Genomic DNA, 17264 nt, shown 5'->3' with positions numbered 1-17264 from the left:
GTTGCAGGGAGTGGGACTGCCAACCCCGAGGTTCTAAATCTACACCTATAACCCCAGCTACTTGGGAGGAGGATCACAGATTCAAGGCCAGCTGAGGCAATTCAGTGAGACCCTGTCTCAAAAATGGCTGGGAATGTAGCTGAGTGATAGAGTGCCTGGGGAGTAATCATGTTCTACCTTAAACCATAGGCCAGAAGCCATTCTTGATGTAGGGACCCAAGGCTGGTAAAAAGTAGTTTGTTGACCTAAGTTAGTGAAGCCAGCCTTTGCCATGGTTTATAGAAGTCTGGACCTGCCACGGCCCACCCAACTACAGGGTGAGAGAAAGGAGCACCCTCAGTTTCTGGGGAACTGTTTAAAATTTTGATTGGTTACTTCACTCCTCTCTTCATTATGAAACTCTGGTCTATAGACTTGGTCCTTAAGTCCAGAGATTATAAATGGCTCATTCTCCCTATAGGTCAGAGCATGGCCTAACGTATTTACTGTTAAACAGCAAGCCTCCCTTTCCCCCATCCGCCCAGGTGTCTGATGCCAGCTTAATTCCAGTAGTCATTTGTCCCTGCTCTACTCCCCACCCAGGTTGGCTCGAGGCCGGGAAGAGTGGGAAAGTGCCGCTCTGCAGAATGCCAACACTAAGTGCAATGGGCTCCTCCCGGTCTGGGGGCCCCATGTCCCTGAATCGGCTTTTGCCACTTGCTTGGCAAGGTGAGTATCAAGCATTTCCCATGGTAAAAAGTATGGAATTTGCCAAGCACAGTGGTGCATGCCTGTGATATCAGCAATGGGAGGCTGAGGCAAGAGGAATACGAGTTTAAGGCCAGCTTCAGCAACTTAGTGAGACCTGGTCTCAAAAATCTAAAAAGGGCTGGGGATGGAGTGCCCCTAGGTTCAAAAGTCCTCGCCTGCTGAGCCCCACCCACAGGGTGAGGAAAAGGAGAACCTTTGGTTTCTGAGACACTGTTTAAAATTATGGTTGGTCATTCTCCTTCTGCTGATTTTATGACATAAAACTCAGACTCCTGACTTAGTCCTTAAGGCCAGAATGTCCTGGAATTCACTTATAATTATATATGGCTCTGATGTTTAAATAATAAAAACAACCAGGCCTGTGATGTATGCCTATAACCCCAGCTACTTGGGAGGAGGATCACAGATTCAAGGCCAGCTGAGGCAATTCAGTGAGACCCTGTCTCAAAAATGGCTGGGAATGTAGCTGAGTGATAGAGTGCCTTGCAGTCAATCCCTAGTAACAATAAAAAAAGGAAAGGAAATAATAATAATAATAATAATAACAACAACAATGAAAGTAGCTTAGTTGCACGGAGGATACTGGACTCCTTTTAAGGCTTCCCTGTATCTGACAATCCAGAGTGGAATAGCTTAAGCTTCTCTGAGATCCGTGTCCTAGTGGGGCTTCATGGCACAGTGGCCCCTTACCAAGTCCTGTTTTAAAGCTCAATAACAAGAAGATATTTACTATAAACTAGGCTCTGAGAGTAATAATGATGAAAGTAACAAAGGGTATCATATTTATAGGTTTGCCATGTGTTGTTTCTGGCAGTACAGAGAGGTTAATTAGTTTACTCAAAGTCACCCAACTAATAAGAGACAGGGCCCAGAAGGATAGGAATATATATTGACTTATTAAAAAAAATAAATAAATGAATTTGAAGGTTGAAGAGAGAGTTCCTGTGGGTAGATCATCTTGCCAGAATGGAGTAAGTTCCATGTTTCCTCCAAAATATATCATGTATCCACAATATGTGCTATGACATCTGTCCACACTTAGGGAATGTCACACTTGGTCACAGCAGAAATGAAAATGCCCTGTGGTCTTGTCTTCTGCTGGCCCTGCCCTTGTCCCCAGCTCTCCCTCTGGTTCTGTCAACCTGGCTTTCTCCAGGAATTCACTCCAGCTTCCATGTTTGTGCTGCTTCTCTCCAGGCACAACACTTACCTCCAGGAGTGTACGGGCCAGCGGGAGCCTACGTACCAGCTCAATATCCACGATATCAAGCTGCTCTTCCTGCGCTTTGCCATGGAGCAGTCTTTCAGCGCAGACACCGGCGGGGGTGGCCGGGAGAGTAACATCCACCTGATCCCGTACATCATTCACACTGTGCTTTACGTCCTGAACACGTTAGTATCCTGTAGCCCAGTGGGTGGCCTACCCCATGGACCCTCTGCCCCACAAGACCCCCTGGCTTTCCCATCACCTCTTTATTTAGTTCCAGAGTCAGTGTCTGACCTTAGGCAGCTTCTACTGAGGTAGAGAGGTTCATCTGTAGCTTTTGGGAGCTTCCCAGAATAACATAGGGTGGGTGACTTTCTAACACTGCCATGTGTCCCACTGTGGGCAGCCATGGGCAGCATCCTCGGACTGGCCTTCAGCCTGGAGGGTAGCAAAATGGGCAAAGCCATTCTGCCCTCTTGCTTGGGGGGCCATGGTTGGAGCTCAGCGCAGCACTAGTCAGGGCACACGAGCTGTCGCAGGTGGAGGCTTCCCATTGAGGCAGGGCAGTGGAGCTGAGGCCCCACTGCATGCCTGGAAACTGGGTTTGCTGTTCCTGTTTTTCTTCCAGCAAGTAAAACTCTGGCAAGTGAGAGGGGAAGGGACCGTTGAAGATTATCTGGGAAGTCAGCTGAGAAGGAAGGAAGCCAGGAAGAAAATGTGTTTTTTTATCTGTGTGCACAATATGGCATAGTTGGGTGACACCTAGATGTGTCTTTTAAAAGAAGCACTCAGGAGGTGGAGAAGATTCTCCCATTCCACTCCAGGTTTTAGAAGCAAATTAAGAGATTTATTATGCCTTAGCTCTTGGGTGTGAATGGTGTCGTACTTACAGGACATGTTCCTGGCAGAGCCCCACAGCTCTGGTGGGCAGAAAATTGGCAGCCTGTGGAAAGCTATGCCACCTACCTGAGGCACTGCTGTGCTGAGGAGGCAGCAGTACAGTTGGCTTTTGTCCTTTTTGCCCTTCTCTCATCAACAATGTTGTTCTCTCCTTCCTTTCCTGTGCTTGAGATAAAAGGCTGACCTCCAGAGTGCAGGCTGCATTGTTACAGAGGCAGGGCAGGGCTTCCTCGGAGTGCGTTGCATCATCGCCAGACTCCTTGGGTATCAGAGGAGACACCTGGCCTCGCTGACGGCACAGACATGCCCACTGTCCAGATTCTGCCGCAGGCCTGACAGCGCTCATTATCAGTGTTCTTGGGGCCCTGACAGCAGGTTTTTGTGAGACGTGTCTTGGCAGCCATGGGGTGGAGTGGACTGCTCCATTCCCCAGGGGGAGAAGCCGACTTGTGAGGAAAACACACACCCTGCTTGGGTAGAGCTGGTTACTTAGGTACTGCCATGATCCTGCATGCCAGATGTTTAGAACTCCTGCTCAAGACCCTGAGTTGGAGGGGAGTTGGCTCTTGACAGTTACTTTGGACAAGCAGAGGCTGACCCAGAGGCTTCTGTTCTTCCAGCACATTCTTCCTTCCCTCACTAACCATTTGACATCAGTGTGAGCTTGGTTACAGAGCACTGAGTGCCTCTGGTGGACATGTACAAAGACGAGTTGGTCACACCATGACACCTACAAGCCACGGTGAGCTTGTGCAGATCTAGGATGTCCAGAAGCCTCGGGTTTCCCCGGGGGCTGGAAGAGCCAATCAGGTCTGTCTATCCTTTCTAGCCAGACCCATTCTGTGGGGAGCAGAAGGAAGCAGGGTATCCTTGTCCCGCCCCCCCCGCCACCCCTTGTCTCCATAGCCCAGCAACTGTGGCAGTGCCACCTGCAGATCTGGGAACTGGGATTTGGGTGGCTGCTAGCATGGTTTATTTACTCCCCACCCTCCCCCTACACTCACTGAGTCGGGATAGGGCATCAAGCATTTGAGGCATGAGAACAGCGGCCAGGTGATGAGGAGGCAGTGTAATCAGGAAGGACTGGGTGATCTCTTATTGACAGGTCCATGACCACTGGTCAAAACTTCGTTATGGGGATGAGGCAGAGTTAAGAGTGGACAGGCTCTGGAGCCAGATTGCCAGGGTTCTCAGCCAAAGTTCATGACTTTGGGCCAGGTCCTTAACACCTCTGTTCTGCAGTTTTCTTCTCTGTAAAATTGGGTCAGTGGGAGTACCTGCCACACAGGGTTCTTGTGAGGATTAAATAAGATAATCCACATAAAGCACTCAGAATGGCCTGGTGTTCAGGTTTGCTGTGATGGCGATCACCACATAGCTTAGGCAAGAGTGCGCGCGACCAGCAGTGCTTGCCTAGGAGAAATTGCTCTGCTTACGAAGGAGGAAGAGCACCTGCCGTGAAAAACAAACCAAATAGAGAGCCTGGGAAAGTAGCCAGGTGCACCTCAGTGCCTGTGAGGGCAAGGGTAAGTTTGGGCTGTGGTCGAGTCAGGGAGTCTAGATCCTTCCACACTCGATGCTGTCACTCACTGGCTTAGTGACATTGACATTGGGCAAGTGTCCTCACTTTCTGGGCTTCCAAAGTGGTCAGGTACGTCCACATTGGAGAGTCAGTGAACATGCCAGCCGCAGGGCGCTCAAGGGCGAGAGGTCCTGGGTTGAGTAGGGGTGGGGGGTGGGAGGCAGGGATCGGCCATGAACAAGGGCCTGGGAGTATTGATGGCGGAAGGGGCTCTCCGCTCTGCCCATGTTCAGCCAGCTCTGAAAGACGCTGGCACCCCACTGTGTGACGCCATGCCACTTTCCTGCTCCCACCATGCCCCTTTTCTTGCAGAACCCGAGCAACATCCCGAGAGGAGAAGAACCTCCAAGGCTTCCTGGAGCAGCCCAAGGAGAAGTGGGTGGAGAGTGCCTTTGATGTGGATGGGCCCCACTACTTCACAGTTCTGGCCCTGCACGTCTTGCCCCCTGAGCAGTGGAGAGCCACACGCGTAGAGATCCTGCGGAGGCTGCTGGTGACCTCACAGGCACGGGCAGTGGCTCCAGGGGGGGCCACCAGGTCAGTACCTGCTTCAGGAAGGTGCTGACTAATCCATGAGTGCTAGGTAAAGGCGAGCTCGCTGACTCAGCAGTCGATGTTAACACTGGTTCCCTCCCACTGAGAGTCTAGGCTGATGGCTGGCAGTTTCCTGGTCCCCTCTGGTTTTGTGTTCATCCATTGAAAAAGTGAAGCCAGTTTTACCTTCGGTAGAAAATTCAGGGAGGAAGGCAGCCAGGCACCAGGTGATACAGCTATTAAGATTATCAGCAGGGACTAAGCCTGGTGACTAATTTTTTTGATTTGATAGTTTTGCCATAAACTAAGAAGTTTCAGGGTGACTGTGATAGGGGATTTCTTTCTTTCTTTTTTTTTTTTTTTCTTTTATAATAGTTAAAAGCTCATCCTTCTCACTTCTTGGTTACTGTTCATATCCCATCTGTTCCATGTTCTGTGGGCCTTTCTTCTTCCAGACCCACTCCCCTAATCATGGAGACACCCCCAAAGAGGAGCTGCACTTCAGGAAGGAAGTGGTCCTTTGCTTTCATGACCTTGTGCTACAATTTAGGTCAGATGGTGGGTGTCCTGGGAGAAACAACTGAACAAAAACAACCACCCCCAGCTCTTTGAGATGACCGCAGTGGTGACTGTGTGGAGTGAACTCTGGCCCCACTCAGGCTGGTGTTGGGGAGCAGTCTGCCTGTGCTGGGGAGTAGGCGTGGGGTAGTCCAGTAGCTTGCTGCTGCCACTTGAGTGAAATGTGACCCTACTTCATTTCTGGAAGATGTCCCTTTGATTCTGCTTCAGTTCTCTAGATCCTGTAGTTTAGGATCTGAGGATCATTTCCTCACATAGGGGCCAACAAGGGAGCAGCAGAGGGACTTTCAGGCCCATGATGATGACAAACCAAGTGAAGTAGCAGGGGCCTGAGTGGGCACACTTGGTCCTTCACCGCTTTCAGCTCCAGGCACTTGGTGCCCCAGAGAGACCAGACTGGAGCTGTCCTGTGGTGTGGCCAACTCCAGCCTGTTGGGTACAGGGAGGGAGGGAAGGAATCTCGTTGGTCTCCTATGTGACCCCGTCCCTATTCCACATGTGTCACTAGCCGGTGTTTCCCAAGAGCTTGAGCATTGGTAATCAACCAGCTCCTTGAAATCTACAGTCAGATCCTGTGACTGTGACACTGTTTATCGGCCAGACTGAGCCTGCACCCATGGCACATAGAGTGGCCGTTAGTTGGGCACAGGTTCTTGGCAGGTGTGGGGTCCAAGCTTGCTAGAGTTGTTCTGCCTTCACTGAGGAGACTGGGATTCACTACTGTCCCAGGCAGTTAAAGAAAAGTAGTTTGGTCCAAGCTTAATTAGGAAATTCATTGTGAGCTACATTTATGCATTGCCATTTTCTCTGTAGCAATTTAGTCACCTTTACTAATTAGCCTTAAATAATTAAATTGGGCAGGGTCACCTAAGAATTCCTGCTTACCAAGCAGGACAGCCACAGAAAAGAGCCAAGCGTGGCCATGGCCTGGGCTGTGAACCTGCCACCTATGAAACAGACCCACAGAGGTGCTAAGGGCTTTCCCAGTACTGGGACACCCTCCAAGGAGAGGTCATGGCTAAAGGGCATTTATTCTACCTGTCTTATGTTCTGTGGGCCTTTCTTCTTTCAGGCCCACTCTCTAATCCTGGGGACATCTCCCAAAGAGGGAACTGCACTTCAGGAAGGAAGTGGTCCTTGCTTTCATGACCTTATGCTGCAGTATGTGTCAGAGAATGTCATGCTGGTATTGGGCAATGTCACTGTCAGCAGACTTTGTCCTCAGTCTACTACTTTTTTTGGGGGGAGGGTACCAGGGATTGAATTTGGGGCGCTCAACCACTGAGCCACATCCCAGCCCTATTTCGTATTTTATTTAGAGACAGAGTCTCACTGAGTTGCTTAGTGCCTTGCTGAGGCCGAGGCTGGCTTTGAACTTTCAATCCTCCTGTCTCAGCCTCCTGTGCCGCTGGGATTACAAGCGTGTGCCACCACACCCGGCTTCAGTCCGGTACCTTTTGAGGTAGGAGCAGTAGCAGATATATGCAAAAGTAGCTCAAGACAAACTAATGACTTCTGCATATTTTATAATCAGAAAAAAGTGGTTCTTTCTCTGCTGGGAACTTGCAGGTATTTAAGGCTAGGAGTTGCTCATGCCTTCATCACAGCCTTATCTACTGTCTTATTGCCAGGACTCGGGTGCCAGGACTCAGGGGTGGATAGTTGCCCTCATCCAGGGGCCCACCTGACAGTAATTTTTACTTTATGCTTCAGCATCTCTGGGCTGGGAGGCAGAGGAGGAAGTGGGGCACTTTGGGAGATCTTGGGCAGAGGGGGTCTAGGCAGCATATTTTAACATTCATCTCTCATTTTATTATTTACTTTACATTTGTGAATTGAGCGTCTGCTGAATGCAGGTGTGAATGGCCTGTCTCATGCTAGGTGCTCCCTTCATTTGAGGCCCATGGTTTTAGCTTCTAGGAAATAACACCTGTGCTTATTTCATTATCTTTCTTACATATACATGTATTTTGTACTGAACAGTTTTATACATGTCCCTTTAATCATGAGAAGTGTTCCAGGGTATAGAATACTCCATGGCAGGGTTCATGGCCTTTACTTACCTATTACAGATGTTATGGCTATTTGCAAATAAGCTCTCTCATGGAGCTTAGGTGGTAGAAACCAAATCTTGACTCTGAAACTTCACTTCCTTCACTGAAGGGAGTCCAGTCTTCCTATTTTTCATCAGGTTGTACCTGGTGTGATCATTCCTCAAGCCAAGACTGTCTACTGTGAAGGCCATGGCCCTTGTCAGAGGCAGCCCCTGGCGTTCCAAGGCTCTGACTAGTCTTTAATCCTGAATTGAATCATTAGACTAAGTGGCGACAATACAGGTTAGAAATAAAGGGGTGTGGTGAAAGCTAGCCTTGGGATTACCTCAGTTTTTAGGAGATGTTGGGGTGGTTGCATGCTCCATCCTAGACAATACTGTTGCTCAACACCAATTTTTCTACCAGCTTGCTGTTTTTAATAGAGCATGTGTTTGACAAATGATGGCATTTGGCTGGTTTGCATCTCCTGGCTGTTTATAAAATTTCTTCTGGTGGGAAAGTAAAGATTGAGGTGGCGGGGCATTGTGGTACAGACCTGTAATCCCAGTGGCTGAGAAGGCTAAGGCAGGAGGATTGAAAGTTCAAATATAGCCCTGGCAAATTAGCGAGACCCTGTCTCAAAATAAAAAGGGCTGGGATGTGGCTTAGTGGTTAAGCACCCCTAGGTTCAGACCCTGGTACCCACCCCCCCCCCCAAAAAAAATTGAAATAGAACCTTGTTTCCTCTTCATATATTAGGCACCATCATGTCCAAAAGCTAGTGTAGGGCTAAACATGGGAAACATTGGAACTGTTTATATTTCTTAAGTCAGGAGGCTTGATTGCCTTTGGACTTAGTTCTCCCCATTGGTTTTACTGTGCTTTGGAAGACAGTGCTAAGAATCAAATGGATTTCATGGACTGTCTTTGTAATGAATAACCCTCTGGCCCAGGGCTTCAGATTTCCTTGCCCACAGCTGCATTTTCCAAGAAGATAGGCACATAGACCAAGCCATGTGGGGCAAATATCATAGTAACTCTGCCCTTGGCCCCAAGTTTGCTTTGCTCTGCCCTTGCAAGTGGCCTTCTAGGAACTTCATGGAATGGGTTTGGTTTTCTTTTCCAGGCTGACAGATAAGGCAGTGAAGGACTATTCTGTTTATCGTTCCTCCCTTCTCTTTTGGGCCCTCGTCGATCTCATTTACAACATGTTCAAGGTAAGGAATCCAGGGGGCCCAGCTGGTTTCTGCAGGGGTATAGGATGTCTGTGGTCCTGGCTCTGACCTGGCCTCAGCATCCACAGACTGCCCCTCACTGGTGGGAGGCACTTTGCTTCTCAGAAGCAACTAGCTGGTGCTGTGGGGAGGGTTCAGGCCAGACCCACGCATCTGGGCTATCCATTTGTATGTAGCTGGGTCACTCCTCATGTCCCTCCAGCTTGCTGCCTGCTCCTTGTGCACTTCTCTAGGGAGCTGTGCCTTCAGAAAATCAAAGTGTTTAGGGTGGCTTCTGTTGTCATCTGAGTGAGACAGCTCGGTCAGAGCATGGTGATGATTCCCTTAGCTTTGGCGTGCAGCTGTGAAACGTGTGGGGAGGAAAGAGAGCGGCTGTGGTGGTGCTCCTAGGTTCCGGTGGCACGTGCATTATGAGAGCTCTGTGAGGAGTGACTGAGGTTCTTTTGGTCCTGGAGGTAGAACACATCCTTCAGGAAGCTCTGTGTACAGGGAGAGCTCTTTCCATGGGGTTGAGATGGCCTGACCAGCTCCAGGCCAAGGACCAGGCAGCGTTCAGTGAGTCATCTGGCCCTATCTGTTGGTTCTTGTAGAAGGTGCCTACCAGTAACACGGAGGGCGGCTGGTCCTGCTCTCTGGCCGAGTACATCCGTCACAATGACATGCCCATCTACGAAGCTGCCGACAAGGCCCTGAAGACCTTCCAGGATGAGTTCATGCCAGTGGAGACCTTTGCAGAGTTCCTTGATGTAGCCGGTCAGTGTCAAGGCTTGTCTTGTAAGAGCCACAGGTGTGAACCAGCTCCCACCAAAGTGCCTGGGAAGAACGTGTAAACACCAAGCCACAGACAAGCGGGCAGCAGCTCCGTTGTGTACTAAGACTGAGCACTGTCTGCCTCCGAGGCTCTGCACCCCTCATTGAGTCTGAGTTCAGTCCTCTAGGCTGCCCCATGTGAAAAAGCCACTCTGCTTATCCCCAGTTTTATAGACGCAGTGAGACTGAGTTTCCCAAAACAAAGTCAGGGGCCAAGTAACATAGCCAGGAAATGTGACGTTAAGAGAATTAACATGAGAAAGGGAGTGAATCTGTCTTCTTCCTGCCTTTTGGGGACAGAGACCTCTTATGTCACAGCTTTTTTTTTTTTTTTTTGGTACTTGGGATTGAACTGGGGGGGGGGCACTCGACCACTGAGCTACCTCCCCAGTCCTGTTTTGTATTTTATTTAGAGACAGGGTCTTGCTGAGTTGCCTAGCACTCCCTTTTGCTGAGGCTGGCTTTTCACTCTTAACTCTTAAATAGTTGGTAAATCCATCAGCAAAAAAGCACCTCTTGAGTGTCTAAATAGGGCAGCACATTAGACATATTGTGGGAGACACTGGTAGACAGCTCCTTTCCCAAAGCTAGCGAAGCCGAGGTTCATAATACCCTCCTGTGCACAAATTCTTTGTGTAATAAATTTGTCATCCTAATTGCAAACACATTAAAATTATGTTTGGATTTCATGATCCAGCATCAGGTAATAGCAGGGGGAGGTGACTTGGGCTCCAGGCCTGGGAAGCCCACCTAGGAATAAAGTTCAGGGCCCTCTGGTGTCACAGTGCTGTTGCTTCATAGCCTTCTGTCAGAGGTGTCCTGATAGGAAGCTGCCCTGGGCCAAAGCAGAGGTAATAACATGCCTAGCTCTGTTTTGCTGGCTTGGTTCTCGGCTTCACTGTTTCCGATGCTCATTGTGAGGATTGTGTAAGTGTAAAAATGCAGGGAAAAAAGTTTTCCCCAGATCTCGTTATCAAGAGAATGCCTCTATTAACGTTTATCTTTTCATTCTCTGGAAATGAGACCGGCTGAAGGTATGGAATGATGTGCAGTATGAATTCCTCTTTCTTCCCAGCCCACTGCCAGCTGAGCAGCTCTTCCAAGAGCTTGGAGCCTCTGCATTGGCTGTTCCTAGCAGTGGCCTCGGTGGAGGGCTTTCTTCAGCCCAGTGCCTGCTTATGCTGTCTGTGTGGCCACACGCAGCCCTGCTCGCCTCTCAATCTCTCTCAACCTCACCAACTCTGCTGGGGCTGGGGGCTGTGCACGCTGCTCCTACCCACCCTCTGCTCTGTGTTTTCCAGGTCTTCTATCAGAAATCACCGATCCAGAGAGCTTCCTGAAGGACCTGTTGAACTCGATCCCCTGAACATCCCCACGGAAGCTGCAGTTGACGGAGATTGAAGCTAGCTTGCCTTCCACCCCTCTGTTGTCCCCTCCTCGTGCATTGATTTCCCCCACAGGATGCTGCATTATTACCCTTCTCCCCTCCCTCATTTTTCTTGGAGTGGCTTGGGGTTTTTAGGCTTCCTGTTTTATCTTGTGTGTGTGTGGTGCACTAGCTATGAAGTTGTCTGTAACCCAAGCCATTGAAGGACCTGTACATACCTAGGAGCCATGAGTTGTCCTGGCCAACTTAATACTTGAGTGTGCACATCTTGAGAAATAAACGAATGACTTAAGGTGTGGACTCCTGCTTGCACCCACCTGGTGATGCTGCCAGGTGCTTGAGCACAGCCCTCAGTGGTGCGAACACCGGAACAGTCTCTGGGCCTCTTGTCAGCCCCACAGGGAGTCCGTCTGTTCTCAGCCAATAAGTCGGGGCACTCACTGCATTTAATGGCTATGATTCCCCCTGTAAAACAAAGCCTGACCAGCTCCAGGCCAAGGCCTTGATCTTAATTTTTGGCCTTAAGCGCTGGAATCCAGATTCAGGGGCCCTGGTAGTTTTCTAGTGCCCAGCTGAAAAGGGGCAGGCACAGTGGAGCAGACACTGTTTTTTCTCTAGCAGGCCTTGGAGCATGCTGGCTGCCTGTTGGGCATCCTTTGGTGACTTTGGGGTTGTCATGGGAAGAGAGGCCAGGGAAGACTTGGGATCAGGATGAGAGTAGCTGCTATTTCCATTTTCCTCAGTGTCACTGATAAGAAGGGCCAGTGAACTAACTTCATTGCCAAGGTCAGCAGCCAGAGTGGTCAGGTTTGTGCCTCTGACGCTGCATTCTGAACCTGAGACCTCCTCCCCACATTCATGGGGGCTCCTCAGAGCCTCTCCCAGATTTTAGCAAAAGGCCTGGGGCTGTGTGGAATTGCTATCCCATAACAGCCTGTGGGGAGTAAGTCAAGAGCGGCTTCCTATGGGGCTGGGATGGGGGCAGTGTGGACAGGGAGTTGGACCCACCCGCTGGATGCCAGGTTTGCTGTTGGGTGTCTCTATTGCAGGCAGCTGTGTTTGTTGTCACACCTTGGGACATTGGGCATTGACCCAGAACCTTCAAAACCTTCTCCTTGGCCTGCCCCCAGAGTCGCCACAGCTCACTAAAAGGTGTCTGTCTTGTGAAGGCCTTAGAATCTTGGCCCCAGCCCACTGTTACAGCTTCCCAGTGGCCCTGCCACCATGCCAGGCAAGCTGCTGACACAGTAGCCACACAAGTCTGTGATGGATCCAGGGCTGCACCTTGGCAGTGCCTCGAGTGGGAGGGGAAGCTGGTATAGGGAGAGCAGCGCCTCCCCAGCCACGTCCCATGGCCCTGGGAGCAGCACCAGCAAGCGCCTTCTGTCCTCAGCCACTTCCTATGTTGCTGTGTTTCTCAGCCCCGTTGTGGAATTTGCTGAATCCAGCTGGCAGTGCCTGGTGGCAGCTCAGTTGAAGCCCCTGAAGCCTGTGTGCAGCAGTTACTAGAGGAGGGTCATTGGTCTAGCCTCCGGTGTTCCTTGCCATCTTGGTGTCCTAGCTTCCCAAGTTCAGTACTCTGTTAGAGATTGCATGGAAGCTGGGTGTCCCCCCTTTTCACTAGGCCTGCTACCTGTCCCCCCCCCCCCGACCCCAAGCGTGTTTGCCGAGACAAACTGTGCTAAGCTCTTTGCATTTCATTCTTGAGCCCTGAGTTAGGTGGCAGTTTTCTAGTCTCCAGGTGAGAGAACAACCCCAGAAAAGGTACCTCGCCTGCAGGAGTCAGGATGTGGTAGGCTGTGGGACTCCAAGGACCACACATTCCACAGCTGGCATGTTTGCCTGGTACCAGGTGGGCACCAAGGAAGCATGTCAGGCCTTGTCCTCGTGGAGCTCTGCTTCCGTGAGAGAGATGATCACTTGGGTGGTCTGGGCCTACAGACTGGGAGAATCCTTGTCACAGACCCCCACAGGGTACCCCTTTCTCCTGTCGAAGATCCCCCCCTAAGGGCAGGGCCATTTGTTTGCCTGGAGCTGGTTCTGGTGTCCCAGGCCACAGCAGACCTTTTTAGCCGGGGCTGAAAGCAGAGCTGAGGAGCAGCAATGGGGACATGGGAAGTCCCCAGATGGAGCTCCCGGAGCTGGCTGCCGAGGGTTACCCCAGGGCAGGGCCAGGACAGAGCCTCGGCCTCTTGGCTGCCCTGTCTGTGCCCAGGTTATTTGGTCCCCACTCATTTGCAGAGGGAGAGACAGAGCCATGTCTGAAGGAGCAGGGATGGGGACCTCTGCCTGGTGCCTGGGGAGCTGGGGCTTCGCCTGCCCAGGCCCAGGCACCGCAGGAGGGGAAGGACCGAGTTGGCGCAGGACTGTCAGCTCTGACCCCTGGTCAGGAGAACTGGCCGTACTTCCTGCTGGAGCTGGAGGACCTTGGTGAGGGGCTGAGGCTGCCTTTGGGAGTGGAGCCGGTGCGCTCCCACCCGACCTGCAGCCAGAGGTTGTGTGGCAAGTGTGCATTACCCAACTAAAGCAGCTGAATGTCTTGGGCTCCTTTCATCTGGTGGCATGTGGTTGTGGTGAGAGAGGGCTCAGCAGGGGGCTCAGCGGGGTGCAGCTCTGCCTTGGGGCTTGGGCTAGTTCCTGGTCTGTGTGAGGATGCTATGAGCGAGTTTGGGAGAAAGGCCTAGAACCTGGCCCAGGCTCAGGTGCAGCAGCAGTACACAGAGACTGTGGTGGAGGGCTCTTGGGAAGCATTGCGCGTTGCTTCTCTGGGTGGCAGGGAAGACGTCCCACCCAACAGGCGAGCACTCGCCCGGCAGTGCAGTTGCCTTGGCGATGTATTTGGTCTCTGCTGTACCACATTTCCTGCCCCAGGGGGACTACTCCCTTCCCTACCTGTCCTTGTTTCTTGCCCAGTCTTGGAGCTTGGCCCCATCTCCGTGTGCTGCCAGCTTGCCCCCTGTGGCCTCCTGACAGGCCTGGAGATGCTGGGCCAGGCACATGCGGATGCAGGGCTGTCTCCCTGCTGCTCAGCCCTCTGGCCCCCGCTCTCTAGGGCTGGGGACAATGGACATAGAGGAGGAAGGGACTTCCCCAGGCCGGGACTCACAATCTCTGCTTACCCATGTCCAGGCCTCAGGGGTCCTGTGCAGGGCTCAGGGGCACTACAGGCAGCCCAGCCATGTGTCGCCCAGCAGGGTGTGACCCACAGGAAAGAGTGGTACGGGGTTTGGGAGTGAGCAGAGTCACCTATGGAGTAGAGTGTCCCCTGCTCACCCCTCTGTCCACACCTGGCTTAGATGGGGGCAGATCTCTGGCCCAGGTGCTGAGCTGAACTTCAGCTGCTGGAACAGTAGGGCTTCCTCTCCGGGGCGAGGGGTCATGCTGTCCCCTTCAGCACCCTCCTGGGATGGGGCCAAGAAGGAGCAGGAAGCAGGAGTTGCCCAGACATTGGGGACATGAAACACTGTTGGTGGCCACCATCTGCAGGTGGCATGTGGCAGCAAAATCCACACTTCACTGGGTCTGAATCCAGGGGCCAGACAGTAGCAGAATTAGCTCCAGGTGACAAGCACAGGAGTGATCAGTGGGAGGGGCAGTGCCGGTTGGTGTGGTGTTGTGGGCAGGAGTGTAGGAGAGGCCTCACGCTTGCTCTTTGACCTCTGCCCCTCAGATCTCTCTACCTCCTTTGCCTGATGACCTTGTCAGTCCATTTCCCTGATCCTGCTCAGTCTACAAGGGTCGCTACAAGGGTCTCTATTGGTGTGTTGGTATACACCTACAATCCCAGAGACTAAGGAGGCTGAGGCAGTTTGAGAGGCCAGCCTCCCCAACTTGTCTTAAAATAAAAATTAAAAAAGGCTGGACATGTGGCTCAGTAGTTAATCGCCCCTGGGTTCAATCCCTGATACAGAAAGGAAGGGAGGGAGGGAGGGAAGGAAAGAAGGAAGGAAGGAAAGGAAGAGAGGAAGGAAGGAGTAGAAATTTGGAGACCCCACAATACTCATTGAGTACCTTCTCTGGCCAGAGCACAGTGCCTGGCATGATTGCTAACCCTCAGTTACTACTTTTCTTTCTGTTTGGCAGATTAGGAACCTGAGGCTCAGAGAGGCAAGCTCACTTGCCCAAGACTGCACAGCTTGTAAATGAGATTTAGCTAGCCCCTGTCTTTCCAGTCAGCCTGAGCCCTTCTCATTCATCTGGTCCTGCTTCCTATCTGGCCTACACATGGATTCATTTAGATCATCCCAGCTCCCAGCAGCTTGGGGAGCCAGGACCTGGCCAGGTGCCCAGCAGGCAGGCGGTGGTGGGGGGCACAGCCGAAGGCTAACTGCCTCATGCTGGGAGTTGTGCTCGGGGCTGGGTAGATGAGCTGCAAGGTCCTGGGAACCAGCTATGGGCTGGGATGACAGGGCCAATACGTGGGCCCCAGTTGGCCCTAATGCCAGGGCAAACAGGGCAATTAGAAGGTGGCTTTTGTTTGGTGGGGCTTAGGGCTGGGAGTGCAGGTGGCCCAGCCCCAATCACACAGCCTCTCTTGGCCCTGGCCCCTTCCTGTGGCAGGAATCTGCTTGTCCATGGGGACAGGGTCACAGCCCTGTGGATGGCTACAAAGAGTCAGACAATGCCACTCTGTCTCCTCTCCCCGTCCTGGAAGTGGCGGCGGGTAGGCTGATTCTTTCCAGAGCGCATTTTGACTGGGACTCCCAGCCCTCACACCCCTCCTGCTTCTGATGGGCAAAGGGCTCCTGTCACCTCACAGGAGAACTGACTCAGAGGGGTACCAGGCCAGGGGTACCAGGCCCACTGCCCTTCGCACGACCTTCCCTCTGGTTTCTGCCTCAGGAAAACCCCTCTTACCTCCTGCTCATGTCAGTAGCAGGTATCACCTCCCTTGTGCCCACAACTCTCTGGGGTTAGCTACTATTTCTGTTAAAATGAGGAGATCGGGGCTCAAGATGGGGGTGCCTCATCCACAGGCTGTGCTCAGATCAGGCGGCCAGAGCAAAGCCAGTGGCCAAAGAAATGTGAACTTCAGGTCGACGACTTAGTAACCTAAGTATCTCTCCAGTACTGCACAGGACAACTTAGTATGGGTATGTCCTGTGCAATATTTGGGTCAGACTAATATTTAGAAATGACCCATCGTTTCTCTGAGTGTCACTGGGTGTCCTGTACTTTCTTTGTTGAGTCTGACCAACCTGTGAGCTTGCTGGACACACTGATTCCTCACCTGAAGGAGCCCCTGCAGAGGGAGAGATGAGACCCAGCACAGACCCCTTTTGTAGGGGCCAAAGGAGCCACAGGAGCCCTGCCTGGAAGCTGGGGAGAGAGTAGTGTGTCTGGGCAACTTGAGGTGGACAGGCCTGGAGCGTGTGTTTGGGGGTGTCAGAAGCTGGTGCAGAGGCTTGTCCAAGGGTCGTGAGCAGGTGACGCAGTGCCAGCACCCTCATCTCTGGCATTCTGCAGCTGCTGCCCCTGCGAGAATTGTGCTGAGACCCCCGGCCAGCTCCAGGTCCTCCCCAACCCTGCCCCATATCCTCTTTCCAGCACCTGACCCTGCAGTTCCTTGTCCCGCTGCTTTGCTCTGCATGTGGCCTTGGTGGCCAGGAATGGGAGGCAAAGTCATCAGGGTCAGGGTCTGGAGTCAGATTTGGGTTCAGGACTGGCTGTGTGGTAGCTTTGAACTCAATCCTTCAGCTCTCTGGGCCTCAGTTTCTTCATATGTAAACTGAAATGTCTCATGGAGGCTGTGGAAATAAGTCATTAGGCTTATGAATGACAGCCCAGGAAGGGCTGTGTGGAGTGGCTTGGGTTCCATCTTTAAAAAAAAAAAAAAAAAATCAGCGCCAGTGGCAGAATCTGTACAGTGGGAGGAGCTACTGGAGGGGCTGAGTCCCCCGTCACAGTGGGGAGTCCAGGAAGGGGCAGCCCAGCCATGTGTCAGGCTGGTCACATGGGGGTTGATGACATTGAAGTTCATGTCCAGCTGAAAGGGCTGCTTCCATCAGGTGGAAAGGTCAGGGTTCTGGTTCTATCCTGGCTGTGTGACTTCAGACAGGCTGCTCCACCCCTGGGACAGGGGCTCTACCTCCCAGGACTGGTGTGACCATGAGCGCTCTGGAAGAGTGTGGGTTCCAGGAATTGTCTCCCTGATGTGGGAAGAGAGGCCTCTGAGGAGCTTTTCATGGGACCAGGCTGGGAGCCAGCCAGTCCCCCTCCCTGCCACTCTGGCTGGTCCCCCAGTGGG

General features: G+C 52.0%; 1 protein-coding gene across 12 annotated transcripts in view; it reads left to right on the top strand.

The window, feature by feature from the left end:
- Nucleotides 1-11309, top strand: part of Ubr4 (ubiquitin protein ligase E3 component n-recognin 4) — a 127829-nt gene extending 116520 nt beyond the window's left edge. For 10 of the 12 annotated variants that reach the window (XM_078025445.1, XM_078025442.1, XM_078025444.1 and 7 more), the window contains 6 exons: nucleotides 553-708; nucleotides 1948-2142; nucleotides 4752-4976; nucleotides 8712-8802; nucleotides 9411-9573; nucleotides 10932-11309. In XM_078025445.1, coding sequence (XP_077881571.1) covers nucleotides 553-708; nucleotides 1948-2142; nucleotides 4752-4976; nucleotides 8712-8802; nucleotides 9411-9573; nucleotides 10932-10996 — 895 coding nt within the window. In that variant the 3' untranslated portion in view covers nucleotides 10997-11309. The remainder of the gene's footprint in view (nucleotides 1-552; nucleotides 709-1947; nucleotides 2143-4751; nucleotides 4977-8711; nucleotides 8803-9410; nucleotides 9574-10931) is intronic. The other 2 variants (XM_078025447.1, XM_078025441.1) reach the window with 1 other exon arrangement.
- Nucleotides 11310-17264: the final 5955 nt, after the last annotated feature.

This window comes from Ictidomys tridecemlineatus, chromosome 11 (assembly GCF_052094955.1).
Source record: "Ictidomys tridecemlineatus isolate mIctTri1 chromosome 11, mIctTri1.hap1, whole genome shotgun sequence".
In the NCBI taxonomy this organism is placed as follows: domain Eukaryota; kingdom Metazoa; phylum Chordata; class Mammalia; order Rodentia; family Sciuridae; genus Ictidomys; species Ictidomys tridecemlineatus.
Note: the sequence above shows the minus strand (reverse complement) of the source record. Positions and strands in the feature narration are given on the sequence as shown.